The sequence below is a fragment of the Lutra lutra genome, chromosome 18, assembly GCF_902655055.1.
Source record: "Lutra lutra chromosome 18, mLutLut1.2, whole genome shotgun sequence".
Classification (NCBI taxonomy): Eukaryota; Metazoa; Chordata; class Mammalia; order Carnivora; family Mustelidae; genus Lutra; species Lutra lutra.
Window position 1 is genome coordinate 27641103 of NC_062295.1, and position 17296 is coordinate 27658398.

A 17296-nucleotide genomic window follows, 5' to 3' on the forward strand; every position below is an offset into this window, starting at 1 on the left:
TTCCGGGGCGCCTGGGTGATTCAGTGGGTTAATCCTCTGCCTTTGGCTCAGGTCATGATCTCAGGTCCTGGGATCGAGCCCCACATCGGGCTCTCTGCTCAGCGGGAGCCTGCTTCCTCCTCTCTCTCTCTACCTGCCGCTCTGCCTACTGGTGATCTCTCTCTCTCTGTCAAATAAATAAATAAAATCTTTAAAAAAAATAAAATACTCAGGGGTGCCTGAGTGGCTCAGTGGGTTAAGCCTCTGCCTTCGGCTCAGGTCATGATCTCAGGTCCTGGGATCGAGCCCCACATCGGGCTCTCTGCTCAGCGGGAGCCTGCTTCCTCCTCTCTCTCTCTACCTGCCTCTCTGCCTACTGGTGATCTCTCTCTCTCTCTGTCAAATAAATAAATAAAATCTTTAAAAAAAATAAAATACTCAGGGGCGCCTGAGTGGCTCAGTGGGTTAAGCCGCTGCCTTCGGCTCAGGTCATGATCTCAGGGTCCTGGGATCGAGTCCCGCATTGGGCTCTCTGCTCGGCGGGGAGCCTGCTTCCCTCTCTCTCTCTCTCTCTCTCTCTGCCTGCCTCTCTGTCTACTTGTGATCTCTCTCTGTCAAATAAATAAATAAAATCTTTAAAAAATAAAAATAAAAATAAAATACTCAACACTAATCCATTCATCTGTATACCTATTCCGATGCCAGTATCGTACTGTTTCGATTACTATAGCTTTGCTGTAAGTTTTGAAACTGTTTAACTGTGAATTTCTTGACTTTCTTCTTCTTTTCCAAGACTGTTCTGACTACCAGTTGTCTCATGCCATTCCACAGAAATCTGAGTATCCGTTTCTTCATTTTTGCAAAAAAGGATGTTGGAATTTTCAGAGGAATTGCCCTAAGTCTGTACATTGCTTTGGGTAGAATCTCAATACCGAGTCTTTGTATCCATGAACTCAAAATATCTTTTGCCAATTTCTTTTGCGCTAATGGAAAGTGAATTCAGGGGAACTGATCAAGAGATCTCAGTGACTGTACAATACTGTACTCTTGTCCCCTGATTTAACGTGGCTTTCATTTCTCCACTCTGGGATGAAATTATGACTAATCCTGGAGGAATTTCCAGGGTCTGTGAGATCTATTAAAAACAAAGCTCAAGAGGAGCGACTTAAATATTTTTAACAACTTAGGTAAGAAATACTGTTTTATTATTATAATTTACAGTTCCATCATAAAGTTAATGAAACACATAAACACACAAAGAAATACTTAGACATAGACATACCCACACAGCAAAAGACCGAGTTGTATCCTTTATTTGTATCATTGATATTAAACCTTATTAGAAGAGGAGGCAGTTGTCTATAACTAAGATATTAAGAGTACTACAGAAGTAATTATACTTTGTTTATTCCACTGAATTCTCAGAATTCAATGTTCCGTACATCAAGTCTCACTCTAAGTCTCTCAGACTTTCCTGAGAGGTGTGTCTCGGGACTATTCACCTTGGACGTTGGAGAAGTAGATGGGAGACGATTACAGGGAATGACTCAATGTGTAGCAGTGGGTTCCAACCTCTTATGCTTATGAGCCCCCGGAGTTAAACATCGCTTGGGGCACACTCCTACCGTACGGGTGTTTACAGATTATATACCGGCACTACTCCCAGCTCACCACATATTAGCAAAGTTTCATGTCTTTTGTTTGTAGACAAAAAACAATAAGTTCTAATATTTTTTTTCCCCTGCAATGCACTGAATCATCCCATATCCCAGGATGAAGGCGACTGCTTTATAGTATTTAAAAAAGAGGGCGACAAGGGGCAAAGGATTTTTGTCCTTATTCTACGCCCTAACTCTGTTTCTTCTCCTTGAAACTCAGAGACTCTGAGTCTGTCTGTCTCTTTGAGAGTACCGTTCTCTCCTAGTCTGTTAATGTGCCTTCACTGGCATCACTAATAAAAATGTCTCCCTACGTCATCATTTTGTAAGAACGCTTCCCAGTGTTGCTCTCAGGGTCAAGAATCCTGCTCTGTGACATGTCAGGTTAGCAGAAAAGAGAGCCCAGAGGATCAGGTGGTTCCCAGGAGTGGCAAACCATAATCTGCCCTGTCGGCAGACAAGAGGCTGGAGAGCAGTCAGAGGTGGGTCTGGGGGCTGACGGACCCCTCAAGAGGCATGGCACGTTATCACAAGAATTTGCCAGGAAATAAAATCCCTTCTCTTGCCAAGCAAGCGGCTAGTTACTTATCCCTTCCTACAGAAATAAAATGGCAGATGGGGATTGTTACCAATTTCACAGGCCGAGAAATGACAGAAAGCCCCACATTAAATGACGTCATCTTGCAGTGGGAGCACTGTTTTCATCTGCCACCCTGACAATGGAAGCATCATCACGGCGCTTTGTCATCTTTGGTTTCTAAGCTGACAAGTACTCCCACCCGCCCTGTTACGTGTTAAACCACATTTTGGGTCACACTAGAAAACGGAATGGAACCACCAGGCCAGGCTCAAACACGTCTGCCAAGAGAGAGGGAGCTGTAATGCTCGCACAGACCAAGTGACGGGAAGGGGTAGGAGCGCTGGGCGGCTGAGACTTGACCCAAGGAATGTGTGGTCTGGTGGTTTCGTCTGATTTTTTTTTTTTTTTTTACACTTACATCGCTGAGCCTTTCCCGAGAGCTGCTCCGGTGGAAGCCCTTGGATTCTCCGCTGTCACTGTCACTGTCTCTGCAGCTGTTCTGGCCTGGCTTGAGCTGCGGGCAAAAGAGAAGAGGAAAGAGACAAAAGTCAGAGGTCTCCTCACACGACCGGCCTCTGCCCGTGTTCTTTAAGTCTTGTCAAAAGTGAACAACCGAAGGTCCTGCGTTTTAACATTCTTCTCAGCTTCTGAGTCGCGCCAGGCAAGCTGCCGCAGGAAGAAACACGGAGAAGGATAAGCAAAACATTTACCATAAAATGTCACTGTAAATAAGAGTGAGCAAGCCGGAAAAAAACGAAACAAAACAAAACAAAAAAAACCACTTGACAAAAATTTAACAAAGGTCCATGAATCTCGGAAAGTAATCTTCCCTCAGATTTTTTCCTCTGTTCTACTGGGAGCTCTTCTTTGTCAATAAAAAGACCAAAAAGACCAAAACACTGAATTAGCTAAAGTCAGATTACACTAACTAGGGTGGCCCACCTTTTTCCCTCTGTCCCCTTAAGAAAGAATACAACAAAACCGAACAAAAGCAATGTTTTCTTCTAGGAGAAAACGATGAGATGCTGCGTGTTATCCTTTCACCACTGGGAAGACCCTGATCCTAATTTCTGAGACAACATTCCGGAGGTCTCTCAGCAGATCTTCAAGAGTACCCAGATTAAGACCTACAGCTTAAGCAATTAAACCACGACTCCTTCAACAGACAGGTATTAAGTGCTACATCTGTACCTGGTCCTAAGAGCTGGAAAGGTGACGCTAAACCAAAAAAACAAAAAAAAAAACAAAAAAAAACAAACAAGCCCAGTCTCTGATCTTACGAAGCTTACATTTAACAGTCCCTGCACATTCACCCAGCTCTGATTTTCATGTTCAGAAAATTTTCCACCTTTACCCATCTTTGATTTTTATGTTCAGAAAATTCTACACATTTACCCAGCTCTGATTTTCCATTAAAATGAATAAACACGCAGAATCTCAAACCAGCAGTCTGGAGAAGACTGTAAGACACACACATATGGGCCATTAGCCGGCAATGTCATCATCAAGAACCACCTTTGCAGGGACCCCAAGAAATCTGACGCAGGTTACAACGCACGGCCATGCTATAATGTCCTTAACCTAGCAACAGAAAGACGGCGAGACAGGCAAGTACAACAGACAAGGAAATACATGTAAAGGGACACCAAAGAGTAGCCAGTGACATTTGGAAGAAAAGTAATCTCTGAAGCCTTGGGTTTCAAAAGCAGATTGAGCTCATGTGGCTGAGAGGGGAGGGAAGATACTCTTGATGGGAGACAGGCAGAAAGCAAAGGCAGGAAAGCAACATGCTAGGAAATGATCAGAAGGAGTCTTATCTGAAACAGAGATTTCCTTCTGGGAGGAAATAGGAAAAAACATTACTAAGGGGTCCATGGATCAGACATGGAAAGTCTCAAACAAAACATGAGCCCCGTGCTTCTGGGCAGGAGGGAATTTCAGAGAGAAGAACGGGTAATAGGTAGCAAAATTTTTGCCTGCAGGTTTTCATGTGGCTCCAGGGCCAAAGGGGAATGGGAACCAAGACGAACGGAGAATGAAATCTGAACCCACACGCCCTGCCTCACGTGCCTCTTCTAAAATCTGCCATTCAGATCCCACTTTGGGTCACACCATCTAATAAGCTGTCCCCAAAACCCACCATACAGAGCGCTCCTTTTTGCTTTCAGCCTTCCTACAAATCTACTTTTATCACTTCCTTCTAAAAATCCCTTTCTCCAGAAGTCTTCTCTAATGGAACCCAGAAAAATGATACTCATTTTAGCTTGTATCCTCCTGGGCCCTTAAGGGCTTAGTTTCCTTCTAAATTACTGTGAAATCTGCTAATTCTAAGTTAATTCAGACACAAGCTATATGAGCCTTTTCTTATTACTATGGAATAAAAGTTCAGAATATTGTCATTCTCTTCAAGTTTTCATTTTTATACTTACAATAAAGGGGAATTTAATGGAAAGTGAACATCACTTTCTCCCGGTCTCCTGAACACGTCACGTCCATTTCTGTCCTGCATCTGTCTGTTCACGCTAGGTTTCCTCACCCCATAGGGCCCACCCTCAGCTTCTCTGTGGTTTCCAGGTCAAGACTGTTTTGAAGCTCAGATAGGATCACCATGCTGTTTGAAGAGCTCTTTGTCTGTCTTCCTTTTCTGATGTGCCTTCCAAGTTTAGGTGATACACCATTCTTCATTAAAGGCCTTGGATAATGACGATCCATTTTCAAGTCTGAAAAGGCGTACTGTTAAATGAACTGGACGGATGATAACATCTATACGTGGGGTGGATACTCCAATCTATAGGCCATGTCATAATTTTTATCTTCCTGGATCGGAGTTGAGTAAACGCATGTAAAGCTACCTCTGTTGTGTGAATGACGAAACAGAGCAAATGAGGTGCTCAGAACTGGGCACAATGTCTAGGACTCAGTCCATGTCTGTACGACTCACTGCCATTCTCACTCTACTTCCTAGAACGCATTCAGATGTCAGCATTTCACATGAAAATAAAGAGTCTGCAGCGTATCAGTATTCTCAATGGAATATGTTTTAGATATACTCGCAGTAACTGACTTCATCCACAAAGAAAAAAATCCTATAAGGTGATACTTAATCTAGAGAGGTTTATAAAAACTCAGTCCCTCCACCCAGATGGGAAACAAACACGTGGCAGAGAATTAACCATTTAAGAGCAGAAAGACCTGCTGGTATCCTGGTACCCATGCACTTGGCTTCCCCAAATCTGGACTTTGCATTTGGGTCTCTTCCATGTTTCTTCATGGAAGGGAAGTGATGACTTCAACAGGCTTGACAGGAGACTTCAGTGGCTCTGATGTCTATCATCTGGCCCAATGTTGATCTAGGCTAAGGGCAAAACCCAAGGAGGACTGAGACAGAGCCGCTTCCTGGCCTGCCCTGAGCTCTGCCAGCAAAAGCACTTCAGTGAATTCTCTTCGGAGAGACTTACATAAAAATCCAGCCCCACACTACCCTTTTCTCCTCCAAAGCCAGGCTCAAGTTTAAAGGAAACTTAGGATTTTAAGCTGTCAGACAGCTCAATATTTCAAAGAAATGGATTGACTACAGTAAGTACTAAAGCTAAACCACAAGATTTCAGGCGAAGAAGTATTCATTCCTAATCCCATGAATACATTTAAACCTGGCATTTTTAGCCATATCCAATGGATCATTTGGGGTAGCACAGCTAACTTAGAAGTTGTAATCCTTCACCTGAAATTCCCAGCTATTACCTACAACCAGAGACATTACAAAGGCCAGGTGCTGGCTTAAACATTTAAAGACCTAAGGAAAATCGATCCGCCCGCATTGATTCGTCCCAGCATCCGTGGTGGCTGTTGTTAAGTCAGCTTTTGCTACAACAGATGCTATGAGATCTCCTCTTATCATCTTTTAGATACTTTAAAAGACCTTGCTTATTTAAAAATTACCATAATTCACTCCTATTTCCATTAGTGTCTTCCCATCAGAATATTATACAATTTAGGCTCCGGATTAGAACAAAACAGATGAAGTAAAAGGAAGTTGGTAACTGGCGTGAGTGCTAAGAATCCTACCAGTAAGATGACAATTTCTATAAAACTTAAGAGGCCGGGTTGTTTTCTATCAGTTTCCACGGTCGACAATACGTATATACAGAAACTCTGAAGCTGTGATCTTGTTAGAGTTAACGGTTATTAATGGCTGATTAGGAAAATAACGACCCACGGTTTCATCGCTGCTGATGAACATATAACGAAAACCCATCACCCCAGACTCAGTGAAGGTATAGCCGTTCCATACAGCCCTGCCAAGCAAGATTTTCGAGGCGGGCGATGCTACACTTTTCAGCTTCAGTATGGGGGGGTTCAAGACGCTAGCTGCTCAGGAGGTTGTCATTAATTCTTCAAACAAAATTCACAGAAGGATAAAGTATGTGGAGAAGACACCTATGCCCGAAACTCAAGAGAAATGATGTGAATTATGCACTGCAATGCAGAAAAGCATCCAAAAGTAATCTCCTACCACCGTTTTTGGTTCCTCGAAGCAGCATAAATCCTATCTCGGACTGCTGAGCTTTCCTGCAGGGATTTCAATGAACTCCACACAGTGTTTTATAAACGCTATCAATAAGCACAGACTTTTTTTTGTTTCCAAGAAATTTTGTTTAACATTCCTAACATCAAAACAGCAAGAATTTAATCTTGTAAAAATGTTGGTTTTCTTTTTCAAAATCAAACTTTCCCTATGGGTTGGACTCTTCCCCATATATTGGGTGGCATGTGTACTATTTTCATTTTTTTTATTTGATGATAAAACACATGATATTTTATTAGTTTCAGGTGTACAGCACAGAGATTCAACATCTCTAAATGTTATTCTATGCTCCCCACGAGTGCAGGTACCATCTATCACCATACGACACTATTAGAAGGCCACTGGCTCTATTCCCTTTGCAGGACCTTTTGTTTCCATGACTTACTCACTCTACAACTGGAAGCCTGTATCTTCCACTCCCCATCCCTCATTTTGCCCATCCCCTCATCCCACTTTCCTCTGCCAAACATCGGTTTGTTCTCTGTATTTATTTTTTTTTAAAGATTTTATTTATTTATTTGACAGATGGAGATCACAAGTAGGCAGAGAGGCAGGCAGAGAGAGAGGAGGAAGCAGGTTCCCCGCTGAGCAGAGAGCCCGATGCAGGGCTCGATCCCAGGACCCCGGGATCATGTCCTGAGCCGAAGGCAGAGGCTCAACCCACGGAGCCACCCAGGTGCCCCAAGTCCTATTTTTTAAAAAACAAGGACATCTAATATCTGTTAGGTAAAATAAATAAATATCCAATTATTTGTTAGTGAGAAGTCCTAAGTTTAAAAAAAGAGAAGGGGGGGGAAGACAAAGGATTAGAAATAAATGGTTAGGTGAGGTCACAGGTCGAAGTCATTTTAGAGTTGCAAGAGGTGCCTTCTTTACCTTTTACACTTCTGCACTTTATGCTAAAGGAGAAAGTTACCAACTTCCATGTAACCAAGTATAAAGTAAAGAAGTAACTTAAGTAACCAAGGAAACGGAGATGGGTGTCTTTCGCATCCTACTAATAGGGAGCAAGAGCACTGAGCCACAGGAAAGGACACAGATGCTCAAACACTCAGTCTGACTTAGGCAGGACGTCATGAACTTGGTAGTTGGTTCTCAGAGACCACGTTTTTTGGTGCCCCCACAAGACATCAGTATCTGCTGCAGGTGGGCCAGGCCACGAAGAACATCAAAATAAATTCCACAATGTAAAAATCACATGAGCAGCCTCCTCTATGATGAAAATTAATGACTATCTCCCTTAGAGATTTTTTTTTTTTTTTAAAGATTTTTTTTTATTTATTTATTTGACAGACAGAGATCACAAGTAGACAGAGAGGCAGGCAGAGAGAGAGAGAGAGAGGGGAAGCAGGCTCCCTGCTGAGCAGAGAGCCCGATGCGGGACTCGATCCCAGGACCCTGAGATCATGACCTGAGCCGAAGGCAGCGGCTTAACCCACTGAGCCACCCAGGCGCCCTCCCTTAGAGATTTTTTAAAATCTTTTTTTAAAACACATTTTTAAAAAATCTCTCCACACGGGGCGCCTGGTTGGCTCAGTTGGTTAAGCGTCTGTCTTGAGCTCAGGTCATGATCCCAGGGTCCTGGGATCGAGCCGCGCATCAGACTCCCTGCTCAGTGGGGAGCCTGCTTCCCCCTCTCTCTGCCGCCTCTCTGCCTACTTGTGATCTCTGTCAAATAAATAAATAAAATCTTTAAACGGAAGGGGAGAAAAACCATGAGAGACTGTGGACTTTTGAGAAACAATTTGAGGGTTTTGGAGGGGAAGGGGCGGGAGGATGGGTGAGCGTGGTGATGGGTATTCAGGAGGGCACCTGTTGCATGGAGCACTGGGTGTGGTGCATAAACGATGAATGTTGGAACACTGAAAAAAAAATAAAATTAAAAAAAATTCTATAGTTACAGTCGAGTCAAAGACAAAATCAAAAACACATCATTTTAAAAGAAAATAAAAACTATAAATATGTAAAGTAAAAAATTTACAGGATGCTGTAAATTCTGTGCTGGAGGTTAACTTTCTAAACTTTCTAAAAAGTGGAAAATAATAGAAATAAATAGCCTAGTTGCAGAGATCAAAAGGACAAAAAAGCAATGGCAGGGAAAATTAGAGAAAGGCAATTTCAAAGATGGAAAGTACAGGGCGCCTGGGCGGCTCAGTCATGATCTTGGCTCGGGTCATGATCTCAGGGTCTTGGAACTGCGCTCCACATCCGGCTCTGGGCTCAGCGTGGAATCTGCTAGAGGATTCTCTCACCTTGTGCCACCCCCTTGCCCCCTCTTGAGAACTCACTCCCTCTCTTGCTCTCTACCTCTCTCTCAAAATAAGTAAATCTTTTTTAAAAATGAAAAGTACATAACGAATTGGAAATTAAAATACTGGACACAATCAATAAACCAGGGCATAAATGGGAGCGAAACCCACAGAATCAAGAGAGACACACTTACAAATCTAAAAGAATAAAAAGAGATAAAGAGCAAACCAAATGTAGAAACATAATAATGTGGTAATTTAATAATATGTAATGTGAAAATAATATAAGAACTTGGTTATTACTATGAAAATGTGAGAATAAACACATTTCTAAATTACAGTACTAAACATTCTATGGTGGTACTGTCAAAATCATAATCAAATTGTGTGAACTTTTAAAATTTTTTAACAAAATTTGATTCGGAGTATTAAGAAAAATATGCAAAGCTAATCTGTTCCAAAATCCACTAATATAAATGAAACACAAAGGGAGCTAAGGAATTTTTTTAAATTAAAAGAGCTGCAGAAACTTGAATAAATACAAGCTAAATTTAATAATAAAATGAAGGGTAGTTCCACCACGTTCTAACCGAATTTTTCTGAAGAATGTAGGAGACCACCAATGTGCAAGTGGACAAAAGGGAAATTTCTGAGTTGATGGCAAAGTTCCAAAACTGGAGTACTGTGATGATCATACAACCCTATAAATGTACCAAAACTCACTAAATTGTACACTTACAATAAGTGAAATTCAGGACATGTAACTTACATTTCAATATGGAGGTTTATTTTTAAAAAGTGAAAGATTTCGTCATTCTTCTCCCTTACTCCTGAAGCACTTCCTTATTAAGGATTTACCTGTTGGGTCAGGCTCAGGGAAGGGAGACCCCTTTCTTTTCTTTTCTTTTTTTTTTTTAAAAGATTTTATTTATTTATTTGACAGAGAGAGATCACAAGTAGGCAGAGAGGCAGGCAGGGGTGGGGAGCAGGCTCGCCGCCGAGCAGAGAGCCCGATGTGGGGCTCGATCCCAGGACCCTGAGATCATGATCTGAGCCGAAGGCAGAGGCTTAACCCACTGAGCCACCCAGGCACCCGGGGGCCCCCTTTCTTAAAGTCAACTACGCTGCACAAAAATCTAATCGTGGGAGTTCACAGGAGGCCAAGTTATCCTGAGAGACAACTTGGAACTCTGCCTACCACAGGCGGTTTACAAAGACAAGAAAAGGAGAAAGTGCTTCTAATTCCATTTATTATAAAATCATTCCAATGGAGTTAGTAAGGTTTCACTAATGCAAAACAAAATAGGCTTCTTGGACTGTGGCGTGTCGTTTATCTAATGTGTCAGTGATGTTCCCAAATAAACATTTAAGGTACGGCCCAGAGGATTGACCTGAAGGTTGTGTTACCAGCTTGGAAAGGGAAACTATCGAATCCCTTCTCCTTGCCAATCACATACATTACTCAACACTGAAAGGGGTTCGGTGGACTTTGTAGCAGTAAAGATAAACCCTGAGGTTAATAAAGAGAGGAAAATAAGCCAAGATCAATCTAACTACATAGTTTCAAACATAAACAAGGAGCAATTAAGACAGTCAAAAGCAATCTGACCAACTTTGATATCCTTCCAACAGACACACTCAACCCAGACAGCAGAACTTAATAATGTTCTACAGCTTATCAAGAGAATCGTAACTCTCTATGATTTAGCCAAGAGGCTATTACGATACTGTTTCTTTGTAACTTGATAATATAAAGGGAAGAGGATGGAAGTGTAAACAGCAGGGCTCGGTCTGTAACTCACATCCTGATCCACAACTTGGGTACTACTTCTAGGGTGACTTATGTTGACGAAAAGCATGATAACATACCTGACTTCATGTTTTACTGAAAAGGAAGTCTACACTACAGGGGCGGGGGCCAGGGGGAGATGAACAAGAATGGAACTGAAGAGAAAAGCCTGAATGAACAAAAGACATTTGGCATTCCTTGGGTAGGACTGTGGACTAGAAGACAAAGCCGTTTTCAGATCAGCTCAGAAATTCACATGCTGTACATGCGAGCTGTGCAACAATAATTTGATGAAGGAATGTCTGACTGCTTTGTCAAAGTCTCTACCTTCTAATAATGAGATTCTGATTAATAAAAAGAAATTCTGAGACAGTATTATTTGGTTGGTGAGAATGAATGTACAAAAATAACAAGCACACGGAACTTCCTTCTTCTATTTTTCTGTAAGAAGACATGTTTTCAAGCAACTTTTTTTTTATATAAAGATTTTTATTTATTTATTTGACAGAGAGAGATCACAAGTAAGCAGAGAGGCAGGCAGAGAGAGAGGAGGAAGCAGGCTCCCTGCCGAGCAGAAAGCCTGATGTGGGGCTCGAACCCAGGACCTGGGATCATGACCTGAGCCGAAGGCAGCGGCTTAACCCACTGAGCCACCCAGGCGCCCCTCAAGCAACTTTTTAAATGGCCTGGCATTGTTTAAAATAACCATCACCCTCAGGCACAGAATGCTTTGTGTCCTTATGTCTTTTTTTCCTGTTCTACGTGAAAAAATAGCAAACTAAGGCTGAAGGAAAGAAATACGCAAGATTGAGTCTCACATGTCTTGTCATCCGAGAAGAGACCATGTCAAAGGGACTTGGGAGTCAAATTTGAGGCACTTGCACTAAGGCAAGATGGGACAATTTAATTGCCAGTAGCATAATAACACAATGAATTAAAACATATCAAACATGGTAACAAAAGTAGACAATTAAAAGAAAACCAACCAACAAATAAATACCTTCTTGGTTAACTTTGGAGGACCTTCTGAAAATGAAAAATAAAGCAAGGAATCAAGCATCCATGGCTGTTATAACATCATGAAAAGAAAGAAAACCAGACAATGCATGCCTCCTGATGTGAGAACACACCACTCAACGCTCCCCCCTCCATCAAACCTGAATTTGATTCACCACAGATTCTTGAACAAACTTGCAAGAAATATAAGGGATCGGGCACATATTAAACTACACATCAAGGGATATGAAATCAGCAAAATTCAGAAATCTCCCGATTCCCTCGATGAATCAATTGCAAGATCAGTAAAGAAGAGTGGGAACGAGGTAACACACAGGCCTCTCAACCAATGGCAAGGTACTGCTCTTGTTTTAACCTAATTTCCACAAGGTGTAAAAAGGTATGAGGCAAACTCAAACATGTCCACTGATGAGTACTGATGAGATTAAGAAATTATTTCTATTTTGATATAGTTACAATAAAAAGGAAAGAGCTTTTCTAGACCCAGACCAAAATATTTATAACAGAAATGATCTGACATTTGGGACTTACTTTTCAAAATAATGCAGGTGACAGGGAGAACAGCTTCCTCCCTCCCCTCTCTCTCTGCCCGCCTCTCTGCCTACTTGTGATCTCTGTCAAATAAATAAATAAAATCTAAAAAAAAAGATTTTATTTATTTTATTTATTTGAGAGAGAGAGACAGCAAGAGAGGAAACACAAGCATGGAGAGTGGGAGAGGGAGAAGCAGGCTTCCCAATGAGTAGGGACAGCCTGATGCGGGGCTCGATCCCAGGACCCTAGGATCATGACCTGAGACGAAGGTATCTCCCTTAACGACTGAGCTACCCAGGCACCCCAGGAAACAAGATGTTTCAACTGTTGAGGTTGGAAGATGAGTATATCTGGGTTTATTACACTATTATCTCTACTTAAAGATGCATTTTAAATTTGCCATTAAAATAAGTTTTAAAAACCTTGTCTCCAGAAGAAGCATTATTCTCCCCTAAGCCACAAACTCAATGGCTATTCATTCTCATTGCTAGATTATAAACATCTAGAATTCGTTAGGATATAAAACAGTTTCATTGCAAGCTATCAAAATTTCTAAGATAATGAACTTTTAGAGCAAACCTCTTTCCAACTTGCCACTGTTTTCATACCAGTACATTTCAAATCCAACCAAAAATTGAATTCTCACCAAGCCTGAGGGTTCTCCTCTACCCTTGGGTATCCTAACATCCAAGCAGGCTCAGGCCGCCGTAACAGAAGTCCATAGACTGATGGCTTAATCAGCAGACATTTTCTGACAGTTTAGAGACCAGAAGTACAAGATCAAGGTCAGCACGGGCAGTTTCTGGAGAGAACTCACTCTCTTCCTTGCATATCAACAGCTGTCTTCTCCCTGAGTCCTCACATGGCGGGGAGAGGAGAGCTACTCTCCAGTGACGACTCTTAGACAGCCATCACGGTCCTGCCCTTTAGGACCTCGTTTCTCCTTAATTACCCCCGGACCCCAAATACATGGGGTTCCACATATGAATTGGGAGGAGGCACAATTCAGTCCACGGCGCTTAGAAACCTGTATATCACTAAACTTACTGCCAGTTAGTAACTATTCCATACTAAGCCCCATTATTCCACGAGAATAGAATTGAACTGCTTCAGCAACCACGATATTTGATGTTTTTAAAAAGCTACAGAGATTTTATAAGTGGGATGGGTTCCACAAAGGCAGGTTCTAGAATATCTGAGATCCCTCTTACAGTCTGAATCGTGTCTATCCAAAATTTGTATGTTGGAAGGTGAGTGCATTTGCAGAGAGGGACTTTAAAAGGGTAATTAAGTTAAAATGAGGCCATGAGGGGGGGCCCTAGTCTGACCTGGGTCTGCACACGAAGAGGAGATGGAGACACAGAGACAAGAGGGAGGCCCAGGAAGACAGAAAAGACCACGCGAGGCCACAGGGAGAAAGCAACCACCAGAAGGCAAGCAGAGAGGCCACGGGAAACCTGCCGACACGCTGACCTTGTACCTCTAGCCTCCAGAACTGTGAGAAAACACATTTCTGTTCCTGAAGTTACCCAGTCGGTGGTATTTTGTTATGACGACCCAGCAACCTCATGCACCCCTTCTCTTTAGGGTACAAACATCCTGGCCGTTATCCTTCCCACCTTCGAAGAGAACAAAATGAAACCAGACAAACACAAGCACCCAGCCAGCTTTCCATTTCTCTCAGCCCCTTACACATGATTCTCGAAAAGACTTCACTATCCCCAATTCTTTCCCTCCAGTTCTCTGCTGAGCCAGCCCAAGGAGGCTTTTGTCCCCCGGGCCATGAAATGGCCCCTGTCAAAGTCAGCAGCAGCTCTCAGACGCTGTGCAGAGCTCAGGGCAAGAGACCCGAGAACGATCCAGCTGAATAGTGAGAAGTTGAAGTCATGCTACTGCGGCGTTGAATAAAATCTCTCTCGTCTGAAGGCCCGGATTTGAATTCGGAATTTTGTATTCTTGAAGTTTCTTGATGGAACGTGGCAGGGGAGAAGAACCGGGCGCAGGCCTGGTGCCCTTCCCTTCCCGTCTGCGGTTCCGTCCCTCAAGAAGCCTCACCCGTAAGTGTGCTAACAACCCAGTCCATCCTCCAGGCCCATTCGCACTGCCGACTGGCCCCAGCGCCACTAGCTGGGCCCCCCAGCTCCGGCACAGGCACAGCTGTGGTGCCAGGAGCTGCCAGGAGGACGGACCCAGAGAGCGGATCCTCAAAGCTCGACCGAGGACATCGGGACGGGATTCTGGAGTCCCACAGAACCAGTAACGTGTGTAGGAGTGCGGTGGGCTCCAAGGGGGCACATGTCCTTGGCCCTTTGATCTCTTCCACTCTGGGTAAGGAGGGCCGGAGCAGGGCTCGAGGAAAAGGCTCTGCTGCCCGGCTTTGAAGGAGTCCGGTACTGGCCAGCAATGACCTACCAGTGCTAAACCGAGTGGTCACTGTCAGCGCCCATCTTACCGACTTACCAATCTAACGGTAACATTGGACACAGCAGATCATTCCCACGTCCTCGAAGCACTGCTTCACCCCTGCCTTTCCTCCTACCTCCCTGGACACTCCTTATCAGTCTGGGTCCTTCACCTAGTCCCGACCCTTAATGTTAGGTTCTCCAGGGCTCGGTCTTGGGACCGCTTCTCTTTTAGGCCTATACTTAACGACCTATGATGACCTCATGTTTTACATATGATCTGTGTGCTGGTGATACCTAATTTACACCCTTGGCCTCAATCTCTTCCGAAAATCCTAGTCTTCTAAGTCTAGGCAGTCCTTCAACTCTACTTAAACATGGAAAAGGGCATCTCAAACTCAGAATGACTAAAGCCATGTTCTCAATGTTCCCAGTTGTTATTGTAAAGTTGCTACTTTCCAGCTGCTTAGGACAAAATCTTTATTTACAGCTGCTCCTCTGCTCAAAGCTACCTTTGTCTCTTGCCTGGATGATGATAACATCTTCCTACCTGATCCCCCCACGGAGCCCTTCCGGCCACTTCTGTCCATCTCTCCCAAGAGCCTGAGTACTCCTGCTAAAAAGCATATTAACTCATTTCCCAGTCTTCTCAACATCTTCCAGAGTCTCTCCATCATATCGAAATAAACACTGAGGTCATCACAATGACCTACAAGCCAACCCCCACTGTATCTGATTCCCCCATTACTTCTCTGGCCTCATTCTCTACTACTCTCTGCCTTGCTCCCTCTGAAACAGCTGTACTGGCCACTTTGCTATTCCGCAAATGAGTCAGGCATGCTCCCGCCTCAGGGTCTTTCCTCTTACCACAACATCTGCCTGGAATGTTCAGCCTCCCAGAAGACACAAAGTTCACTGAGGTCTTCACTTAAATGTCACTTTCTCAGCGAGGACTTCCCTGATTGTTCCGTTCACAACAGTTAGCCCTGCTCCTATCTAACACCTCCCCATGTAGTGCATCCTTCACTTGTTTCCTCCAGACTACTGCTACCTCAACCACACTGCAACCAGACAGTAAGTTTTAACAGGGTTTTTATCTGTTTCATTCACTGTTACAGGTACAGAGTCTAGAACAGTACCTATAATTTAACAGATGCTCAATAAATATCTGTTTAATTAATTCCTATGTATAATCTTTTAATAACTGCAGCATGGAAGTCAACTTTCAAAATCTCCTAGAGAATGGCTCTTAGAGCTATTAACAAGAGTGTGACTAGGTCATAGAAAGCTAGTCTTCTAGGGTTAGCCAATAAGGAGACCTCAAAAACAGTGACTACATGTGTGTTAGCAAATCTGTGGGCTTTGGTGACATACAAAATCGGCCTTTAAAATCCTTATGCTCCAAAAAGTAATACTGTTGATTTCATTCTTGAAAAAGTGATCACCTGTAATTTAAGATATTTTAGATAGTCAGGTATAGGATTAGAAAATGAAAAGCAGCACGTAATTACAGTTGGTTTAATAAATCTTCATCCTGGCATTTGAGAGACTTTGAGAAGTACTTGTTCAGCAAAAGGTCAAAAACCACTACCAAGAGAAGTTAATAGCTCTCCTAGTATTACACAACCTTACTGATGAGATTGCCACTTTAAGTAATTTAGATAATACGAAGCATTTAAAATTCTTATTTATTTTACCACCTAATGGTTCTTTTTTAAAATAAAAAAAAGTATTTTCTTTTTTTTTTAAAGATTTTATTTATTTATTTGACAGATGGAGATCACAAGTAGGCAGAGAGGCAGGCAGAGAGAGAGGAGGAAGCAGGCTCTCTGCGGAGCAGAGAGCCCAATGTGGGGCTCAATCCCAGGAACCTGAACTGAGATCATGACCTGAGCCGAAGGCAGAGGCTTTAACCCACTGAGCCACCCAGGTGCCCTTCTTATTTTTTTTTTTTTTAAACCAGTCCAGCAAAGGCTTTTTCCAAAACACCCCACAGAAAGGCAGAAATGTTTAAATGTGTATACTACCAAACACTGATTAAGAGCATCAATAGTTATAAAAGAAACCCAACTGTAATAGAACCAAATGCACTCTCCTGAGTGAATTTTTCCATGAAAAAGTGCTTTCGAGGGAGATGGTATGTTTGTTCTTGTTGCACAGAAAAGAAATGGCTTGTATGACCTCCAGTGCCGGCGTACCCTTAACAAAGAGATGTGTTCCTGGAAACAAGCACAGCAGCTGAATTAACTCTACAGATCCGGAAGGTCATTGTTGCCTGTGCCAGTGAGGTCCCCACACCCTGCACTGACCTCCATCACTTACTCCCATGATTTGCCTGGCCTGGGTTAGGGACGTGGGGTTACAACAAACTTCACTTCCATATACCAAGTGATTTCTCACTTGGTTCCAGAAGATTTAAAGTAATGGGGTCTCTCCCATTTTTCGTGGGAGCGAAACAGATACAGGCAGTGTAGTACGCCAATTCTCAGTGAGGGCAGGTGAG

General features: G+C 42.9%; 1 protein-coding gene across 10 annotated transcripts in view; it reads right to left on the reverse strand.

The window, feature by feature from the left end:
* The window catches only part of AUTS2 (activator of transcription and developmental regulator AUTS2), a 1101696-nt gene that overhangs the window by 602904 nt on the left and 481496 nt on the right, over nt 1–17296 (reverse strand). For 9 of the 10 annotated variants that reach the window (XM_047714565.1, XM_047714568.1, XM_047714567.1 and 6 more), the window contains one exon: nt 2636–2731. In XM_047714565.1, coding sequence (XP_047570521.1) covers nt 2636–2731 — 96 coding nt within the window. Of the gene's footprint in view, nt 1–2635; nt 2739–7565; nt 7570–13060; nt 13066–17296 lie in introns of those variants that run through there. The other variant, XM_047714573.1, reaches the window with a different exon arrangement.